This window comes from Eupeodes corollae, chromosome 1, assembly GCF_945859685.1.
Source record: "Eupeodes corollae chromosome 1, idEupCoro1.1, whole genome shotgun sequence".
NCBI classification, from domain to species: Eukaryota; Metazoa; Arthropoda; class Insecta; order Diptera; family Syrphidae; genus Eupeodes; species Eupeodes corollae.
In genome coordinates this window covers 128,460,675-128,480,187 of record NC_079147.1, presented here as the reverse complement: position 1 = coordinate 128,480,187, position 19,513 = coordinate 128,460,675, and the positions used below count along the sequence as shown (strand labels likewise).

Sequence of the window (19,513 nt, the reverse complement as noted above, 5' to 3'; positions counted from 1 at the left end):
CAATGTTCCTGCAACTATCGTATCGATAAAATTAAGTCGATGAACTCTGAAAATTGAAACAAATCTTGAGTTTTTTTTTTGCATTTTTCAACGGTATGAGCGAAAATTAAACGCAGCTAATAATAAAAAAATAATTGTTGCTGCAAGCACAACAAAACTCTGTCCAAGAATAAATATCGTAGAACAACTCAAATGTATTTTATTTGGTTCGATTTTATTTTCTAGAGAAAAATATATAATATTAGAAATATTTCTTAACAAAAAATACAAAACTTACAATTGGTCAGATTTTAACTTCAATTTTAAACTTGCTTTTAGCAACTAACCAAAAATTCGTCTTTCTTTTAGTTCTAACCTTAAAATTTCGTCGAGAAGAGATCATGCGCGCCCAATGTTTCATAATTGTTTTTCTCTTTCGTTCGAAAGGGAGACAATTATACTTGACATGACAAATTAGAATGTTGCCATTCACAAATTTTATTTTTAAAAATAAGACTCGATGACATTCCGGGGCCCGTCTGAGAACTAGGTCCTAGGATGAAGACTCCAAGTCCAACACAGCGAGTCTCCCAATAGAACGCTTATATTTTATAACTCCGTTAGATAGTTTCACGTCAGCCATTCGTGCAACTCCATCTGGTCCCGGATAAATCTCAATGACACGACCTAAATGCCAGGCTGAACGTATTTCGTTGGGTTCGATTACGATTACGATGTCTCCCATCTGAACGTGTTTCGTGTCTTTAAACCACTTTGACCGTCTGGTGATAACAGGCAGATATTCGCGGTACCAGCGCCTTACTAGCTGAGCCATCAAGTGCTGGCATCGGCGACTATAAAGTTTGCTGCAAAAATCTGCTTCCGAGAATATTCCAGGGGCCGTAACGTCTCGATCATCTTCCCCGAAGAGCATAGAGTTCGGAGTAAGAGGTTTCGGGTCTTCAGGATCAACCGGAATGTGTGTTAGCGGGCGTCGGTTTATCTGGCCCTGAGCCTCCATGAGGGCGTTCCGCAAAACATCTTCTCTAGGAACGAGACCTTTAAGGACGAAATCGATGCTCCTTTTGATAGACTGGATAAGACGTTCCCAAGCCCCGCCCATCCATGGAGAATAGGCCGGGATAAAGCGCCATAAAACACCCTCCTGCCTTGACGAATATTCACAGAGGGAGACTTCCATCTCTTTAGCATCCTTATCCAATAAATTTTTTGTACCCACAAAGTTAAGACCGTTGTCACTATAGAAATATCTGGTGACAACTCGGTTAATAAGGAAACGTCTAACAGCCATCGTACATTGGTCCAAACTTAGGTCGTTCAACAACTCTATCTGCACTGCTCTGAATGTAAGGCAGGTGAAAATCATACCGTAGCGTTTCACAGTACCTCGACCAAATTTTACCAACAAAGGGCCGAAACAATCTACTCCAACATGAGTAAAAGGTCTGGAGTCAAAGGCTAAGCGAGCTTTGGGAAGCTGCCCCATTAGCGGCACAGCCGCTCTTGCCTTGAGGCGTTTGCACATAAAACATGCCTTTCGCACTCTCTCAACGGCTCCTCGAATGCTGATTATCCAGGCGCTTTCACGAATGTCAGAAATAACAGTGGCAGTTCCCATATGACAGTTCTTTTGATGATGATAATCGATGAACAAGTTGACCAGTGGATGTCTGCTGGGTAGTATTGCTGGATTTCGGGATGAATACGAAGAATTTGCCTTTTGAGCCCTCGAACTAAGTCGTAATGTACCATCCTCGTCAAGAAACGGCGACAAACTCAGGATAGAGCTTGAAGAGCCGACCTTACCACTTGACCTAAGAAAAGTGATATCACTAGAGAAAGACTCTTCTTGGATCTTCCTAAATAACCAGTCTTCGGCTTGACGAAACTCACTAGGCGTAACAAAAACTTCTCTATCGGTTTTCTTTCTCTGAAGGATTCGTTTGAACCGTAGCAAAAATGCAATGACTCTGACGGAGGAAGACCATCTGGCTTGAAATCTGGCGGATAACAAATTATATGCACCATAGTAACTTTTTCGATTATAAACGTGGAGCAATAATAAGGTGCCTTTACTATTATTTCTCACAGAATTGCACGCAGTTATGCAAGGTGTGATGGGCCATTCCTTGAATGAGAGTTTTAGGAAATCTGGACCTTGGAACCATCTTGTATTTTGATCTCCCATTGATGCCTCGAATCGTTTTGTCCCATCATTGGCCACGTTATCTTTAGAGCCGATATGAAACCACTGACGCGAAGAAGTGGACTCTAGAATTTCACCTACTCGAGATGCAACGAAGGAGGGTAATTTACTGGTGCAATTGATCCATGCAAGCACAGTCTTCGAATCAGATAAAAACAACAACTCGTCAATTCTAATAGTATGTGACTCCTGAATGGTGGCTGCCAATCGAACACCCAGCACAGCAGCCTGTAACTCCAAACGAGGTATCGATAATTGTTTTACAGGTGCAACTTTGGCCTTCGCCATGACCTGTGCAACTTTAACATCATCATTGCGAGCAAAACGAAAGTAGGCCACTGCGGCAAAAGCCTTTTCTGACGCATCGACGAAAACTATGAGACTTACTTTACAATCGTCAGGGTTCCACATTACGTAGCGTCGAGGAATTCTGATATTTTCGATTTGCTTTAGATCATTTATAAAGCTCAACCACAAGCTTCGCAAATGAAGTGACACTGGCTCGTCCCAATCATACCCTTCTCTCCATACTTCTTGAAGTATAATCCGTCCACGGATGATGAACAATGATACAATACAAAGAGGATCGAAAATCTTCATTATGGTCTTAAGCATCTGTCGTTTTGAAATAACAGCATCCTCGGCTAACATTTCTTTCATTGTCTCCTCATCCGAAAGTTTGTATGAGAAGTGATCAGTGGATGGATGCCAAAACATACCTAGAACTTTAGAAAAGAAACAATCGCTTTCGTTAGGATCAATGCTTACCAACTTAGAATTGACATAACCCTTCGGCATCTGGTCCAAAAGGCCACGACTATTTGATTGTATGCCAACGAGATCAAAATTCATAGTGTGGCAAATACGAATAGCATCTCTCGTAACAGAAATAGCTTCTTCAACTGAGTTATGGCTATTGAAATAGTCATCGACGTACGTGCGTTTAGTCAATCCATCCACGGCTTCTGGGCACTCAAGTTTGAAAAGGTTGGCATGGTGATTTTTAACATACTGCGCGCATGTTGGAGAACATCTAGGGCCAAACATCATGACCTCCATGATGTAAACAGTCGGTTGCCTAGAGGTGTCTCCTTCCCGCCATAGAATGCGTTGGCACTGCTGGTCTTCAGACTTTATTCGGATTCTGTGGAACATCTCACGCACATCGGCGTTCACAGCTACTTGCCGTTCCCTGAATTTGAAAAGTCCAGCATGTAATGGGACTAGGTTGTCTGGGCCCTTCATCAAGTGGGTATTTAACGATATACCATTGACTTTTGCAGCCACATCTGCCACACATCTGGGTTTTGGTGGAAACTTATTTGGATTTACAATTATAAAGGTTGGCGCGTACCAAACCCGAGGCCAATCCTTCTCCAGGTCTTCCTTCGAGGCTATTCTAGCATAACCCTTAGAGATCAAATCACGAAAATAATTGTTTTGCCATTCCAGTAGATGAGGCTTCTTCCTTAAGGACTTCTCCAACCCAATAAGACGTTTAAAAGCCATATCGTAACTGTCAGGCAGTTTTACGTCATTAGAGTCCCACAAAAGGCCGATCTCATATTGCCGGTCTACCAATTTTAATGACCGTTCCATTATATCAAAGGAACGACTGACTTCTCGACTTCGCAATTCACCCTTTGGAGGCATGACACCAAACTCCTCGGTGGTAAAATGGAGCTGAACAAGATCGTGAAGGTCAACTTCCTCCCTAATAGCATAATGGAACATGAGGTTCATAGATGGTTTCGAAACCGGATTCAAACTAGACAAATTCATCGATGGAACTGATTTGCCGTACACGATCCAGCCTAAGAGAGTCTTTAAGGCGTGAGGTTCTTCATCCTTGCCATGACGCTGACCATGGCCTAGTAAGAATTTTGCTTGATCCAAGCCAAGCAATATTTTCGGACGAGCATTCACCAGATCAGAAAGTGGGAGACCTCGAAGATGGGGATATTTGCTTTGTAAACTGGTAACATCAATAGACTGACTAGCAAGTCCTAAATCCTTGATGGTGTAAACATTCTCTAATACATACCGCTTACGACTCTTAATGCCAGACACAGACAAAGAAGTACGTATAGAATCTTCAATCCGAGACATCCCTTTCATCCACTGCAACGTTAGTTGTTCGGGATGTCCATCCAGCCCAAGTTCAACAAAGAGATCCTGCTCAATCATCGACAATGATGATCCATCATCTAGAAAAGCGTAAGTATCCGCAAACAAGTCTCCATTACCATAAATCCTTATTGGGACTATCTTGAACATGATTGAGACATTGGTTCCAACATGGGATGAGTGGAAATGCGGTTGTGGATTGAACGGAACTGCAGCTGAATTTAACTCGAAGTTGCTGCCACTTGATGTCATGTGCAGCAGCGGGTGGTGACGTCGGTTGCAACCGTCAGTACCACACGATCTTTTTTTCCCACATGCTTTCCACTGGTGTTTCGATGGGTCCAGGCATGTGAAACATACAAAGTTCTCCTTAGCGAATTTCTGCCTCTGATCTGGGGACAAAGCTAAAAACTCTTCGCACTGAAGCAAAGAATGTTGTTTGTGGCACTTACAACATGGGCTGGTTGACGCAGATGAAGAAACAGGTTGATGTAAAAGGACTCGAGAAGATTTCGTGATAACAGCTGACTGTGATTTTTTTTGCTCTGAAGTTCTACCAGGTTTCATCAGATCAGGAGGTAAATCGAGAACCCTTTCCGTGATAAACTCAGCAAAATGTTGAAAATTAACTCTTGACAATACTGATTTTCTCTTTTGCCATTCTTGGTAAAGCCCTGCACCTAACCTAGAAGCTAGGTTAGTGAGAACATATCCATTTGTGAGGTCTTCTTCTCTATTCATCGCTTTGATATCTGCGACAAATCCGTTGAGCTTTACTGCCCATAAACGAATCTTGGGATCACACTTCTAAGTGAGCTTCGGGAGGTTTAATAAATCCGAAGTCAAGTCGTGAACCAAGACGTCATAGCGACCAAACATGGTGCGGAGTGAATCCATTATCGCATCAGCATCAGATGAGTATTTGAGACGGTCGCTTACAAGTTGATAGGCCTCTCCCTTTAATGCCTTACGCAAACGTGCAACATTTTCTTTAGAGCTGTATCTCCCCTCGATCGTGGTACATCTAAAAACCTCTTCAAAGTAAGGCCACTCTCTTTTATTATCACCTGCGAAATTCGGCAGCTCCTGCACATTGTTGCGATTTAATATAGTAAGGAGATTTGCCATATCTTGGTCTCGAGAAAAAGTATCACTTCCCCTTGTATGCTGATCGGATGTTTCTTGCAACGGTGGTGTAGGCTGGTCTGGTTTCTTAGAGAGAGTTTGTCGTAAAGGAGTAGACTGGTAGTGTCCAATCGTGCTGTTCAAAAGTGCCTGATGATTAGCCTGGATCTTTTTAATTATTTCTAACTTGTTCGTTTTTGAAGCGTTTAAATTCGATTTTGGAACGCTGATGGAGTTAGAATCTACGTGATCATTGACGATAGCGACCTTTGACAACTTCAACTTGGTCTCCGCAAGTTCAGCACGCAACTCCAAAAGTTCCTTGTCTCGATGAGCCACAGCAGCTTGCGCCACTGCAGCAGCTTCTATGATTAAATTAATTTCATCTTCGAACTCATCTACTGTGGAAGCGGCTGTTGGCAAAGAATCTCTGCGACTTGGAAACACACCTGAAACTTCACCCTCTTCTCGTAGAACACAATCTTCCTCCTCACAAAACCAGGGAGTTATTGTGTCGTACTTGCTGGGATCAAAATCGTGACAGCTGTAATGCCACCAGCGCTTACACCTTTCGCAAGATACCATAGAGTCATCATCTGGTAGACGACAACTGGACAAACTGCAACTGTGAACCATTTTCTCCGTAACAAATGGCTAGGAAAAACTGTAGTGGTGATCTTTTCCTAAGAAAATCGGTTGTGGAATAGGTACCACCAACAATTAAAATAAAATGGTGTTGCTGCAAGCACAAAAAACTCTGTCCAAGAATAAATATCGAAGAACAACTCAAATGTATTTTATTTGGTTCGATTTTATTTTCTAGAGAAAAATATATAATATTAGAAATATTTCTTAACAAAAAATACAAAACTTACAATTGGTCAGATTTTAACTTCAATTTTAAACTTGCTTTTAGCAACTAACCAAAAATTCGTCTTTCTTTTAATTCTAACCTTAAAATTTCGTCGAGAAGAGATCATGCGCGCCCAATGTTTCATAATTGTTTTTCTCTTTCGTTCGAAAGGGAGACAATTATACTTGACATGACAAATTAGAATGTTGCCATTCACAAATTTTATTTTTAAAAATAAGACTCGATGACAATAATAGTTATCGTGCTTTCAGAGTTTTATGTTTCTAGGTCCTAATTCTCATTGGACTTTTGCAACATCTAATTTATTTTACTTACGTAATGATTAAAACTGGCTTCAAATAACTAACTAATATTTCTCTAAATGCGTAATTTAGAATTGTTTCTAAATCTACATTGTTCTAGAACCTAACAAGAGTAAATGATTTCACTTCATATTCGAATGATATTACTCCCAAACGAGCTCAACGAGATTAAAAAAAAAATTGTTCATCCACAATTTTGAATTTTCTTTGAACATCTCTGAACAGCTGACTACATCCGCCATTTTTCAAAGGTGGTCGCAATTTTTCAAATGTAGGGAGTGTGCACATCTTCTTGCATACGTATTTGTTCCCCAGCTTGTAGGCAAAAAGAGAGTATACGGTTATAACCGTCGAGTTGGTTCTCTCGTTTAGTATTTTTCTCTCTGGTCTTAAGTGGAAAAGACAACACTGAAGAGGTTAATTCCAAGGTAAAGTGATTATGCTTAATTTACTCAGAATCAAAAAAAGTTAATTTTGAAACAATCAAAGAAGCCGTTCTTAACGCCGATATGCAGAAAAAGGGATCATCAAGTGATAACAAGGAATCAGTGTAACAGTCAATTTAAGTAAGTTTGTTAACCTCTCCGGTTTCTGGATTATATTCTAATACACGGTCATGAAGAATAAGGCAATACATAGTTGTTAAATTGGAACTAGAAGTGTTGTTTTAAGTTCAATTTTTACATCCACTGGTCCTGTTTTAATTGATTCATTTTAACTTAATACAATCGAGGATTGTCCATCGTAGATCAACTCGAAACAAGTTATTTTTGACAGCACGTAATTTGAGACGAGTTCCATCGTGACTTTTACTTAAAAAATTATTGTGAACTGTAAATGAAATGTGAAATGAGTTTTATTTGAAATTATTTCATTCTAGTTGCAATTTTAAGTGTTTTTCTGAGATGTTTTTCTTTGATTTGGAGAGTGAAAGTGAAGGCGAAGAAGTGTCCTGTGGTAAAATCAAAAGGAGATATTTGAGACATAGTAGCAAATCTTCGAATTGAGTTAAAATGTGTTAATGTTCAAAAAGAAAAGAGATCATGTATAACATTTGTAAAATAATTTTTTTTTAGCTTTGTGCAGGAATTTAGAGTCAAAAAGAAATGTTTTCACACGATAATTAGCTCATTAGATCTTCCAGAAGACAGAGGAAGAATATTAGTTCCACCAATTCTACAGCTTTGAGCAACATTAAATCTCCTTGCCAATGGGAGCTACCAAAAAAAATGTGTTGCAAAGTATGGCACCGACAAGAATTTCCTGGAAAATAAGTTTTGTCCGCAATTGATTAAATTTTATAGCTCTTTTTTCCAATGTTAAAGATCTTTTTTCGGAGGATTGTGGAGGGATTCAATCAGTTTTTCTCAAAGCATATTGCTATTTTTCCTGCCATAGGCAGTTTTAAGGATTATCCTAGCTAAATCAACTTGAGAACTCATAAAATTGGTCAAAATCTCAGTCTGTTTTTTATTTATTGACAAATCATTTTGTTTTTCCATTTTTCTCATACAAAAATCACTGCCGACGATAACTAATTTCTGTCGAGTGAAAACTTTTGTTTCAAACGTCTATTTGAAGTTTGTGTGCTGCTTAATCTTGCGAAAGAATCGAGGACACTCGATTGAACCAAAATGTGTGTTGCCAATGCTCGATTGTATCGACTTAACTCGGTTGTATCAAGTTACGTGCTGGAACCCCTGTACATTTCATAGAGAATGGCATGCTGGTCTAGTTTATATTTAAGATTTAAATCTTCACGAGGGTACGATTCAGAGTTTAAATGTACCTTTACATTGCTCACTTCACAGTGCTCAAATTTGCTTACATCCTTATCGTTTTGATTTTTCTATTCGTTTGTAGAGCAATAATAACATATCTCGGTTTCTCAAGTTGAGTTGAAATCTTAAGTGTCCATAAATGATCAGTGTTAGTTGGAAGTGTTGGATATTCGTACATTTCCCAAGTTCGAAAATGAATTTGAATTGAATTTAATTGTATTTGTTTCAATAATAGGGTACATCATGCGTAGTACCCGTGGCATGATGGTTAGTGCGTCGGACTGTCATGCAAGGGGTCTTGGGTTCAATCCCTGCCTATGCCACCTTAATTTAAAAAAAATAAAAAAAAAATAATTTTCGCGGGTACTGCCTCTTGCGAGGAATTGACAAATCCTTCAAAAGTAATTCTTGTCATGAAAAAGTGCTTTCTGAAACTAGCCGTTCGGATTCGGCCTTAAATTGTAGGTCCCTTTTTATTCCTGACAACAGTACTCGCACACAGGAATGGTTGAGAGTTGTAAGTCACTAGGCCCTGGTTCACAGCGGACTGTTGCGCCATCCCATTTGATTTGAATATAATAATATAATCTTGTTTGAATCGGTAAAAATAATACGCGGAACTTCCCATTGCAATTTGAGAATTGATAGTTTTATTTTCTCTTTTTCTGTAGTATCATAAGCATTCTCATTACTTTGATTACAAATTAGAACCAATTCATGTAGTGCGTTTACTATAATTCTCTTATAGTCTTCAGCAAATTCCAACAGATTCTTCAGTGGTACACATAAATTAAAAGTACCCGATACAGGTGTAATGCTGGAGTTTCCAGTTCATGAAGCATTTTCTAAGCTTATACTTTCATTCATATCAAAACAATTAACAAAAAACTTACTTTAAAAATCCGAAACCCATTGTTTTGTTTTGCAAAATTAATTGTCATTTTTGACAGGTCACAAAAATTCCAGAAGTTTCTTTTTACCCCAATCCCCCATTTTGCTTCTTTTTCAACATCAACATCCTACCTGAAACACCCTCAAATTTTAATCGAGGTGAACTCTCTTAAATTCGAGGCAGACTCTCTCAAATTCGCTATCGGTGAATATATGTGAGGGGACAAAAAAAGCAAAATGGGGGATTGGGCTAAAAAGAATCTTCTGGAATTTCTGTGACCTGTCAAAAATGTTTCGGATTTTTAAAGTATTTTTTTCTTAATTGTTTTGATATTTAATATAATTTAATATTTTTCAGACCAAAAACCTTAATAATGAAAAGAGTATATACAAGTTAATTTCATTGATCAATGTTTTTAACTACAGATACTGCCCATTGTGTTTGTATGTACTTCTCAACGGCAATAGCTGCCGCAGGCGTTGAAGGCGGAAGTGTCACCATCAAAAGCATTAGAAACAACACCACCAAGTCAATGATGCAAGTGGAAGTTATGCCATGTAATAGTCGACCGCTAAATAGTCTGGTCAAATTAGACCAAAAAATCAGTAAACCCACGACAAATTCAGAGGAAGCTGAAAATTCTTAAAATTGTTTAAATTATAATTATAAACATTGTCTTAAAAGTCCCAACCGATCCCATGTAAGGAAAAAATTTTAGCGGGGTAATAAGGTCCAAAAAATGAGTTTTTCGCGATTTTCTTGAAAACGGTAAGTTTTATCGCAAAATTACCCCAGACATAATTTGTAGATCAGGCAATTTCCTATAAAAAAGGTATCAATAATTTTTTCCCTAAAAGCCACCGCTTCTGAGATATAACGATGCAAAAAATTGCAAGCGTCATAAAGGCACACGTTTCCACGCCACCTCTGAGGTAGTGTACTTAGCGCGTTTTTTTTAACGTGGTTTCCCCAATAGGCCTATTCCACAGGTCTGTTGTGATTAGATTTAGAAATTAATAGTTTATTCGTCGGATTCGGAATCGTCAATCACTTCTTCTTCTTTTTCTTCTTCTTCTTCTTCTTCTTCTTCTTCTTCTTCTTCATCCTGACTATAGGTGAATTGTGTTAAAAGTGAAGCATCACATGTTTCTTCGTCAGTATTAAATGAATCCTCTGTTGTTGGTGATTCTACATTAGAACAAGACTGGCCTTGACAATTCGTACAAGCCAGAGAACAAAACAGCCCAACTTTTTTGCAACCACATTTAGCATTGCATCCTTTTTTACAGTTACAAAAGATAGTGTTGAGCAATTTTTCCGGCGCAGGTTGAAGCAAAGTCTGAATTGGTTCTAATATATTATCGACCAAATTCCAACCCCAATCTGTTGGGTTTAGTTGATAACCAAGCCACACTTGAACTTGGGAGTATACCCGAAGAAGATGTTGATGAGCAGAGACTGAGGTTGGAGGAAAACAAGCTAATTGTACTTGTTTCTTATTTCGAGTATTTTTGACAAAAGATGCATATCGAAACTTGTCTAAGCAGGTAGTTTTTTTAGGAGCTCCGTACATACGAAGAAGAAAGTGAATTCCGTTGGTAATGACTTCTTCTGGAGTTGAATTACATTTTTTAAAAACTTCAGCAGTTGCAAGTAAGTCTTGCTTTTCAAACATTTTGAATACAGTTGTTTTACCCCTCCTGTAAAATGCACATGTCTCGATTTATTTCAATGTTAAAAGAAAAGTTTACTGCTGAGAATATACTGGTTAAACAAGCTCATAACGACGCCGATGTACTGATTATCGAAACAGCAATAGAACAAGTTAACATGACAAATATAACGATTGTTGTGGGTGAAGATGTAGATTTACTCGTGTTACTCACTGCTCGAAGTCCAGCTGAAAAAACTATTTTCTTCTTAAAACCAGGAAAATCTCAAAATCAATCAGAGTTTTATTCATCAAAAAGTTTGTCGACTTTTGCAAAGTGTCGAAATCACATACTATTTTTACACGCCATAACTGGCTGTGATACGACATCTGCAATTTTTAGAATTTTCAGCTTCACCTGAATTTGTCGTGGGTCAAATGTCTAAATTGACCGGACTAAAAGCTCTTCTCCATTAATTGTGTAAGTACGTATGGAAACATTCATATCGCAGTCATCTGGCTTAAACTTCATCTTCTAGGTGTAAAGAGTACTACCATTCGGCAGTTCTGCAAGAGACGCAAGAAAAACAAGAATACAATCGCAGGATGACTCCAAAAAATGTCCAACCTTGACTGTAAGTGAGTTCAAATTTTAAATCTACAACGAATCCATTCATTTTGCTCCTAAGGATCGCACTGGCTTAACGGTGGCAATCATTCGGAGGCAAATGAGCTGGCCCGACAAGAATTCCCAAAAAGCCAAACAGATTCAGATCAGTCTCTCGGCAGCTACTGACGATGTCGGCGAGGTGAATCCATCGATTTTCAGACAGATAATCAACATCAAAAAAAGTAAGTCAACTTCCATTTCAGATTTCCTTATATAACGAAAGTTAATTTCTTTATAGTCCCGACAATTCAGCAGCGTCATGGTCAACCTGCCGATCAACCATTCACAGTGTACAACCTCTATTCGCAGTGGAAGCGATCTCTGGGTTGTCGATAACGCGAGCACAATGTTATCAAGCCGGAGTACCAACCAGGGCATTGCAACAGTGCGCGAACATCAGTGTAAGTGCGAGGCAGCGGCTACTGCTGCCGCCGAACCTTACACTACCTACATAAATCATTGGTAAGCCTTCTTAAAAAATGAATTATAAATAAATTAAATACAAAATAATCTCAGCAGTTTTGTATGTACTATTTTAGAATTCCCTGCAAAATAGAAGCTGAATTAAAGGAATTCTTAATGCCTATTGAATCACCAAAGCTTCTGTTTAGAAGTAACTGGAATCGATACAAGAATGCCCCTACCAACTACCCTAATGATGTTCCAAGTGTTGCTGCGCAAATGGTAGCGACCCGGCAACCTTCGCGTAGTGAAAATGTCCGATTGGAATTTGCCTCGAAAAAGAATGTCAACCTAAACGACTTAAGATGCTAAATAGTTTCAATCAATTTTAAGTTGATATATATTCCAGAAATGGTAAAATTATAACACATCAATTGGTGACAATTTTTTTGACCAGAAGCCTCATGATGGCAAGACTACTTCAAAGTAAGTTTCACATTAACAAACAAAACTCAAAATCACTAATTGATGTTTTTCTTACAAATCAAAGCGAAGCTTAGTCTATTTGACTTCTGCCGTTCAGTTGATAGGACGATATGCTTAGAATCTCATCCATGATTAGTGAAGATTCGTTGTGTACCTAGTTTTTAAATGAAGCTTTAATTTTTTTCAAAATTGTTAAATTGTGTATAATTTTTGTTTGTTTAAAATTCAATTCCATTATAGATTATAGGTTTGTATATTACAGCTAGGTTCCCAAATCGAGTAAAATTAAATATAAATCTTAATTCAAAATCAAGTGAAATTGTTTTCAGAGTTCTATCATTATTTGAAATGTATCAAAAAACATTTTTATTGACTGTCATAATTTATTTTGTTTTAATCTTTTAATTGGTTTAATTTTGTTTTGTTCTTTTAATAAAATAAACATACCAAATATGAGTGCTGTAAGTTACACTTGAGCCACTTGATCTTCCCACAACCATCACCACAGCAGCCAATTCCACAGATCCGTTGTGCTTATCCAGCATATAAATAAACAAAAGACGAAACTCTATATAGAGGACCACCACAGAAGAATGAGATACATTCTTCGTGCACAAAAGTGATGAAGCAGCATAAAGATAACAAAGTCTTCGCCCAACAATAGAACCGATCATCAAATCATCAGGGAGTCATCATCCAGCATTCAACGAGAAACGTTGTTTCCATTTAATAAATTTCTTTTTTAAAAACCCAAACTCGCAAAAGCATTTTTTAATTGGCGCAGTCGGTAGGATAAGTGAAATAAAATTATTAAACGAAAATTAATAATAAACACTTATCTAGTGATCGTAACCGTGAAACCCAAACGTATATTGGAACACGACGTGATACTTACAAAAAAAAAATAATAAAAATTGCGCACTAAAAATCAGTGAAAAACATAACAATTCAAGATCCGTAAGGACATATATTGTGAATTCTCGCAGAGAGAGTGTTTTATTGGTTTGATTTATTTAAAAAAAAAAAAAAAAAAAAAAAAAAGAAGAAGAAATACGAATAAAAGAACAGTGAAAGTGAAAAAAAAAAAAAACAAATCAACATGTCAACTAATGACGAATTACCACTAACTGTAGCAGAAGAAAAGGAGCAAGAATTTTTGCTGAAAGAACTCCAGCAAGTACCACCTTTCAGAGGTGCCTCGGAAGACAATTTGGCACTCTTTATATCTGCGGTGGAATACCTGATGGGAAAAATTATTGGACAAGCCAACATCATTAAAGCTACCTTCACCTTACATCACAAAATACAAGGAGAAGCAATAAGAGCATTAAATGCTCTCACACACTTAGCCCCATGGAGGGACGTTAAAAATAGTCTGGTAAGGAATTATAGTGTAAAAGAAAGTTATTTAAAACTAGCTCAAGAAGTAGGATCAGTTCAAGAAAGAAATACAAATAAATTGTATGAAAAATTAGATAGTTTATTACAGAAAATACAAACTAAGGCACAGCTCGAGCCTAATTTTTTATATACCCAAAGCAACAATGAATTGTTAATACTAGAAGCTTTCAAAAGTAATTTAACTTCTAGTCAGAAAGCCATAATCATTGCAAGTAAATGTACTACTATGATGCAAGCATATGATTTATTGGAATCAAATTCCATGTTAAATAATGACTATGTAAAAAAACCCATAGATACGAATAAAAATTTCAATAATTACATTCCTAAACAGAATCATTTCGTACCTAGATATAATAACATGAATAAAAATCCCAATAATGTTCAAAGAAATAATAATTTAGGAATGAATTCAGCTCAAATAAGGACAAATAATAATCAGGTCTTAGGTAACCACAGACAGAATCCTTTTAGAGATTATAAATTCGGATTCCAACATAATAATAATTACCAACCTCAAAATAGAAATTATCAAGGTCAAAATAATAATTATCAAAGTCAAAATTATTATCGGAACCCTAATTATAGTAGACAGATAAGACAAGAACCAATGGAAGTTAATCGTCTTACCGACGAACAAAATAAAAATAGTGAAGAAGTAAATTTTATTCAAGGGGGTCAACGACACTTGCTGTCGTAGAGCTAAATGTACAACAAGAACATATTAAAGTCTTAGTGGATACAGGATCTACTATGACCCTTCTTGATAACAGAAAATTAAAATCCTGTAAAAGAATAATATTAGACAAAGAAATTAAAGTTAACACAGTAAACTCTCATGTTTACATAACCGAACAGATAATAACTAATTTACCCGTAGAGTTTAATGAAAAAGCCACTATGGAGTGGAAACTGATGAATTTTGAAAATAAAAGCTTTGACGCGATCATAGGATCGAATTTTTTAAACGCTATAGGAGGAATTGTCAATATGAGAGATAAATACTTAGAAATAAATAATAATAAAATTCCTTTTTGTAATTCGAAAATCAAAGAAAAAGAATCAATCAACTCAAATGATCAATGTCCTTTTCCTTATAATGAAATTCATACAATGGAATATAGCTCAGTAGAGATAGGTGAACTTTTACATACAAATCTAAATAAAGAAGAAGGAAAGTTATTAACAGAATTTTTAAGAAAAAATAAAGATTTATTTTATACGGATGGACAAAAGCTTAGTGCAACAACACAGACTACTCATAAAATACGCACAAAAAATGATACTCCAATATTTACAAAAATTTATCGCTATCCCAAAGTACATGAGATAGAGATAAATAAGCAAATATCTGAAATGTTAGAAAACGGGATAATTAGAAAGAGTATAAGTCCATACAATTCCCCAGTATGGGTAGTTCCGAAGAAAACGGATAATTCAGGGGTAAACAAATGGCGCATGGTCATTGATTACCGCAAACTAAATGAAAATACGGTTGAATATAAATACCCACTTCCTAATATAGAAGACATACTTGACAAATTGGGACGCGCCCAGTATTTTTCAGTATTAGATCTCGCTAAGGGATTTCATCAGATACTTGTTGATATTAAAGATATCGAGAAAACAGCTTTTAGTGTACCTAATGGTCACTACGAATTTCTAAGGATGCCATTTGGATTGCGAAATGCTCAAGCATCATTTCAATGCATGATGAACGAAATTCTGGAGGGATTAATAAACAAAATTTGCGTAGTTTATATGGATGACATCCTAATATTTAGTACTTCCTTAACGGAACACATGATTAACTTAACCAAAATATTTGAGCGTCTAAGAAAATATAATTTAAAAATTCAGGTAGACAAGTGTGAATTCTTGAAAAGAGAAACTAAATTTTTAGGACATGTGATTACTAAAGATGGATTGAAACCGAATGACGAGAAAATAAAAGCAATTCAGAAAATTTGTATACCTAAAACCACAACAGAAATAAAATCTTTTCTTGGTTTAACCGGGTATTATAGAAAGTTTATATCGGACTATGCTCGTACAGCGTTACCAATGACTAAATATTTGAAGAAGGGAACGAGAATAGATGTTAAAGATTCCCAATATATACAATCGTTTGAATCTTTAAAGAAAAATATAATGAGTCCCCCAGTATTAGCATACCCTGATTCCAATAAAGAATTTGAGCTCACTACCGATGCATCAAATTATGCGATTGGTGCTGTATTAGCTCAAGACAAACATCCCATAACATATATTAGTAGAACCTTAAATGATCATGAAAGAAACTATTCAACCACGGAAAAAGAATTATTAGCCATAGTGTGGTCCATTAAATATTTAAGACCATATTTGTATGGAAGGAAGTTCCAATTAAAATCAGATCATCAGCCTTTGAAATGGTTAAAAACAAAAAGTATAGGGAAGGATATTTCTGGAAGATTACAGAGATGGATACTTTCTCTTGGAGAGTATGATTTTGATATAAGTTACTTAAAAGGATCACAAAATACAATAGCCGATTATTTAAGCAGAGAAATAAAAGACAATGAAATTAATCATATAGATGAAGAACAGGAATTAGAAACTCGACATTCTAAAGAAGAAGAATTATTAGATCATTTTGTTATTATAGAAAAAGCTGTTAATTCTTACAAACAACAGATAATCGTTAATCAAGATTATCAAGGAAGAAAAATAGGAATAAGACGAATAAATGGAAATAGAAAATTAGTTGAACTTTCTCCAAATTTATTAGAATCACCAAGTTTCGAGAGAAAAATTAAGACAGTGTTAGAACCAAAACAAACAGGTATATATTGTGAAAACGATGCAATATACAATAAACTACAACAAAAACTTATAAAACTTTTTGATAAAAGTCTTATGACATTTCATCGATGAAGCTATTTAGCTAAAGAAATGAAAACAGAAGAAGAAACAGTAGAACAAGTTAAATTATATCATGAGTTAGAGACCAGTCATTCTGGCATAGAGGAAAATTTTACTGGATTAAAAAGATACATTTTTTTTCCAAAATTGAAAAATATAGTAACTACAGTAGTAAATAATTGTGCCATTTGTCGTTTAAATAAATATGACCGGCATCCAGTTAAACCAAAGTTTAAATTAACTGAAACCCCTAGTGACGTAAATCAAATTGTACATGCAGACTTATTTTTCTTAAATAAGCTACCATTCCTTTCTACAATTGATAAATTCAGCAAACGTGTCACATTTACTTCAATCCCAAATAAAAATATAGAAAGTATACATACAGCATTAGTGCAGTATATTTCACAACATGGAAAACCAATCAAGTTTGTAATGGACAATGAATTTGACCAAATTTCTATTAATACTTTATTTAATGATTTAAACATAGAAAGACATTTTACAACACCTCATTCACACACAGGGAATAGCCCTATTGAAAGAGCACATAGCTCAATATTAGATAAAATACGATGTCTAAAAAATGGAAAACAATTATCAGACCTAGAAAAAATTAATATTAGTTACAAAGCTGTATTTTACTACAATAATGCTATTCAAAACATAAGTAAGAAAAAACCATTTGAAATCCAAGAAGGAAGAGTAGATAAAAAACAATTATACGAAACCTTTAAGGAACACAAAGAAAAGAAAATATCTCAATTAAATAAAAATAGAGAAGATACGGAAAAACCTAAAGATAATGATTATGTAGTTAATCCTGGAAGAAGAGATAAAATCTTACCAAAATTTAAGTATAAAACTACAAAAAGAGTTCATCCTGTAAACATTCAGAAAAAAGAAAACAAACTAGGCAAATTTCAAACGACATGTCAGAACAGGAACGAAGACACAAATCAGAAAATAAAATTGCCTCTACAACAGAGTCAGTATCTCAAAATACTTCATTGAGTGTAGAATCGGAAAATATACCTCTCGCACAGTTAAAGTGGAAATTAAGAAAAGAATAAATCATGAATTTTTTATCCTTTCTCACCTTAATAACATTATTAGTTACAAAAATTAAAAGTGAAATAATAATAGAAAATATAAATAACCAAGAAGGTTATGTTAAGATTAAATTGAACAAAGTAGACATAGTAAAAGATTTTGCCCATATTGCACATAGAATAAATATAACAAAGATAGAAGAGGTTTTAAATTTCGTAGAAATAAATATATTAAAATTAAAAGAAGTTAATATCCCGACTGACATTTTTTCTGAAATAGAAACAATAAAATCAGAAATAAAAAGTGTAACAAATCATAGACAAAAAAGAAGTCTTTTTGATATAGGCGGAAATGTATTGAAGTTTTTATTCGGAACAATGGACGAAAGTGATCGAAAAAATATAGAAGAAATGTTAACGATAAATAAGGAAAACAATCACGAACTAATTATCAATGTGAACAAACAAATTGAAATTAATAATAAATTTAGAAAAACTTTAAATGCCATCGAGACAGAATTCAATGAGATGTTAAAAAATAATTTTGTTAATGTAAAAAAAGAAAGTGTTACTTACGTACACAGATTAATTATACTAGAAATACGAGAAAAATTGAATAAAATAAAACAAGCAATTGAAAAAATACAAAATAATATTCTTTCAAGTAAATTAAACGTTATGGTTGGCTCAATGTTAAATACAGAGGAAATAAACCGATTTAAAATAGATTTCAACAAATTGAAAAACATAAAAATATCAACAGCTCTGTTTAAAGATGAAATTATTTTTGTAATAAGTATTCCAAATAACATATTGAAATTAAATAAATATTTTGTGACAAATTTACCAAATTCAAAACAAGAAATGATAAACATAAAAGATAATTATGTAATAATGTACGAAAATAAAGAATATAAATATGAAGACAAAGAATTAAGAAATTTAAAATATTATAAAAATTGCTTATACTATACAAATTGTACCAAAATAATAAATAAAGAATCTAATAATGTAATAGAATTAGAGCAGGGAAAATTATTAATAAAAAATGGAAATATTGAAATAAAAACAAACTGCAATGAAAAAACGAAAATGAAAATACGTAATAACGTATTGATTAATTACGAAAATTGTAAAATTAATATTGAAAATAAGACATATATTAACTTAATAAATTTAGAAGAAAGATCTACGTATCTTGATAACATGGAATTATATACAAATCTTGCTAACATAAGTGAATATAAAGAAATTAAATTAGAAGAAATTGAAAACATAGATTATATTCATGAAAAAATTTATGATATCCAAAGACATTCATATATATCATATTTTATGCAAACTTTTATAATATTGTCAATTATAACCTTAGTAATATTCATATGTAAAAATAAACTTCACAACATTTGCTCCAGGAGTAGCAACAATTTTAAGGAAGGGGGAGTTACACTTGAGCCACTTGATCTTCCCACAACCATCACCACAGCAGCCAATTCCACAGATCCGTTGTGCTTATCCAGCATATAAATAAACAAAAGACGAAACTCTATATAGAGGACCACCACAGAAGAATGAGATACATTCTTCGTGCACAAAAGTGATGAAGCAGCATAAAGATAACAAAGTCTTCGCCCAACAAT

General features: G+C 35.0%; 1 protein-coding gene across 1 annotated transcript; it reads right to left on the bottom strand.

Annotated features, from left to right (window-relative positions):
- Positions 1–532: 532 nt before the first annotated feature.
- On the bottom strand, positions 533–5,074 carry LOC129944558 (uncharacterized). The gene has a single exon (XM_056054083.1). The coding sequence runs from the start codon at positions 5,072–5,074 to the stop codon at positions 533–535; it is 4,542 nt and encodes a 1,513-aa protein (XP_055910058.1).
- Between the last annotated feature and the right edge of the window lie 14,439 nt (positions 5,075–19,513).

Coding starts and splice junctions, on each gene's coding strand:
- LOC129944558 (XM_056054083.1), bottom strand. CDS start 5,074: ATGAATAGAGAAGAAGACCTCACAAATGGATATGTTCTCACTAACCTA.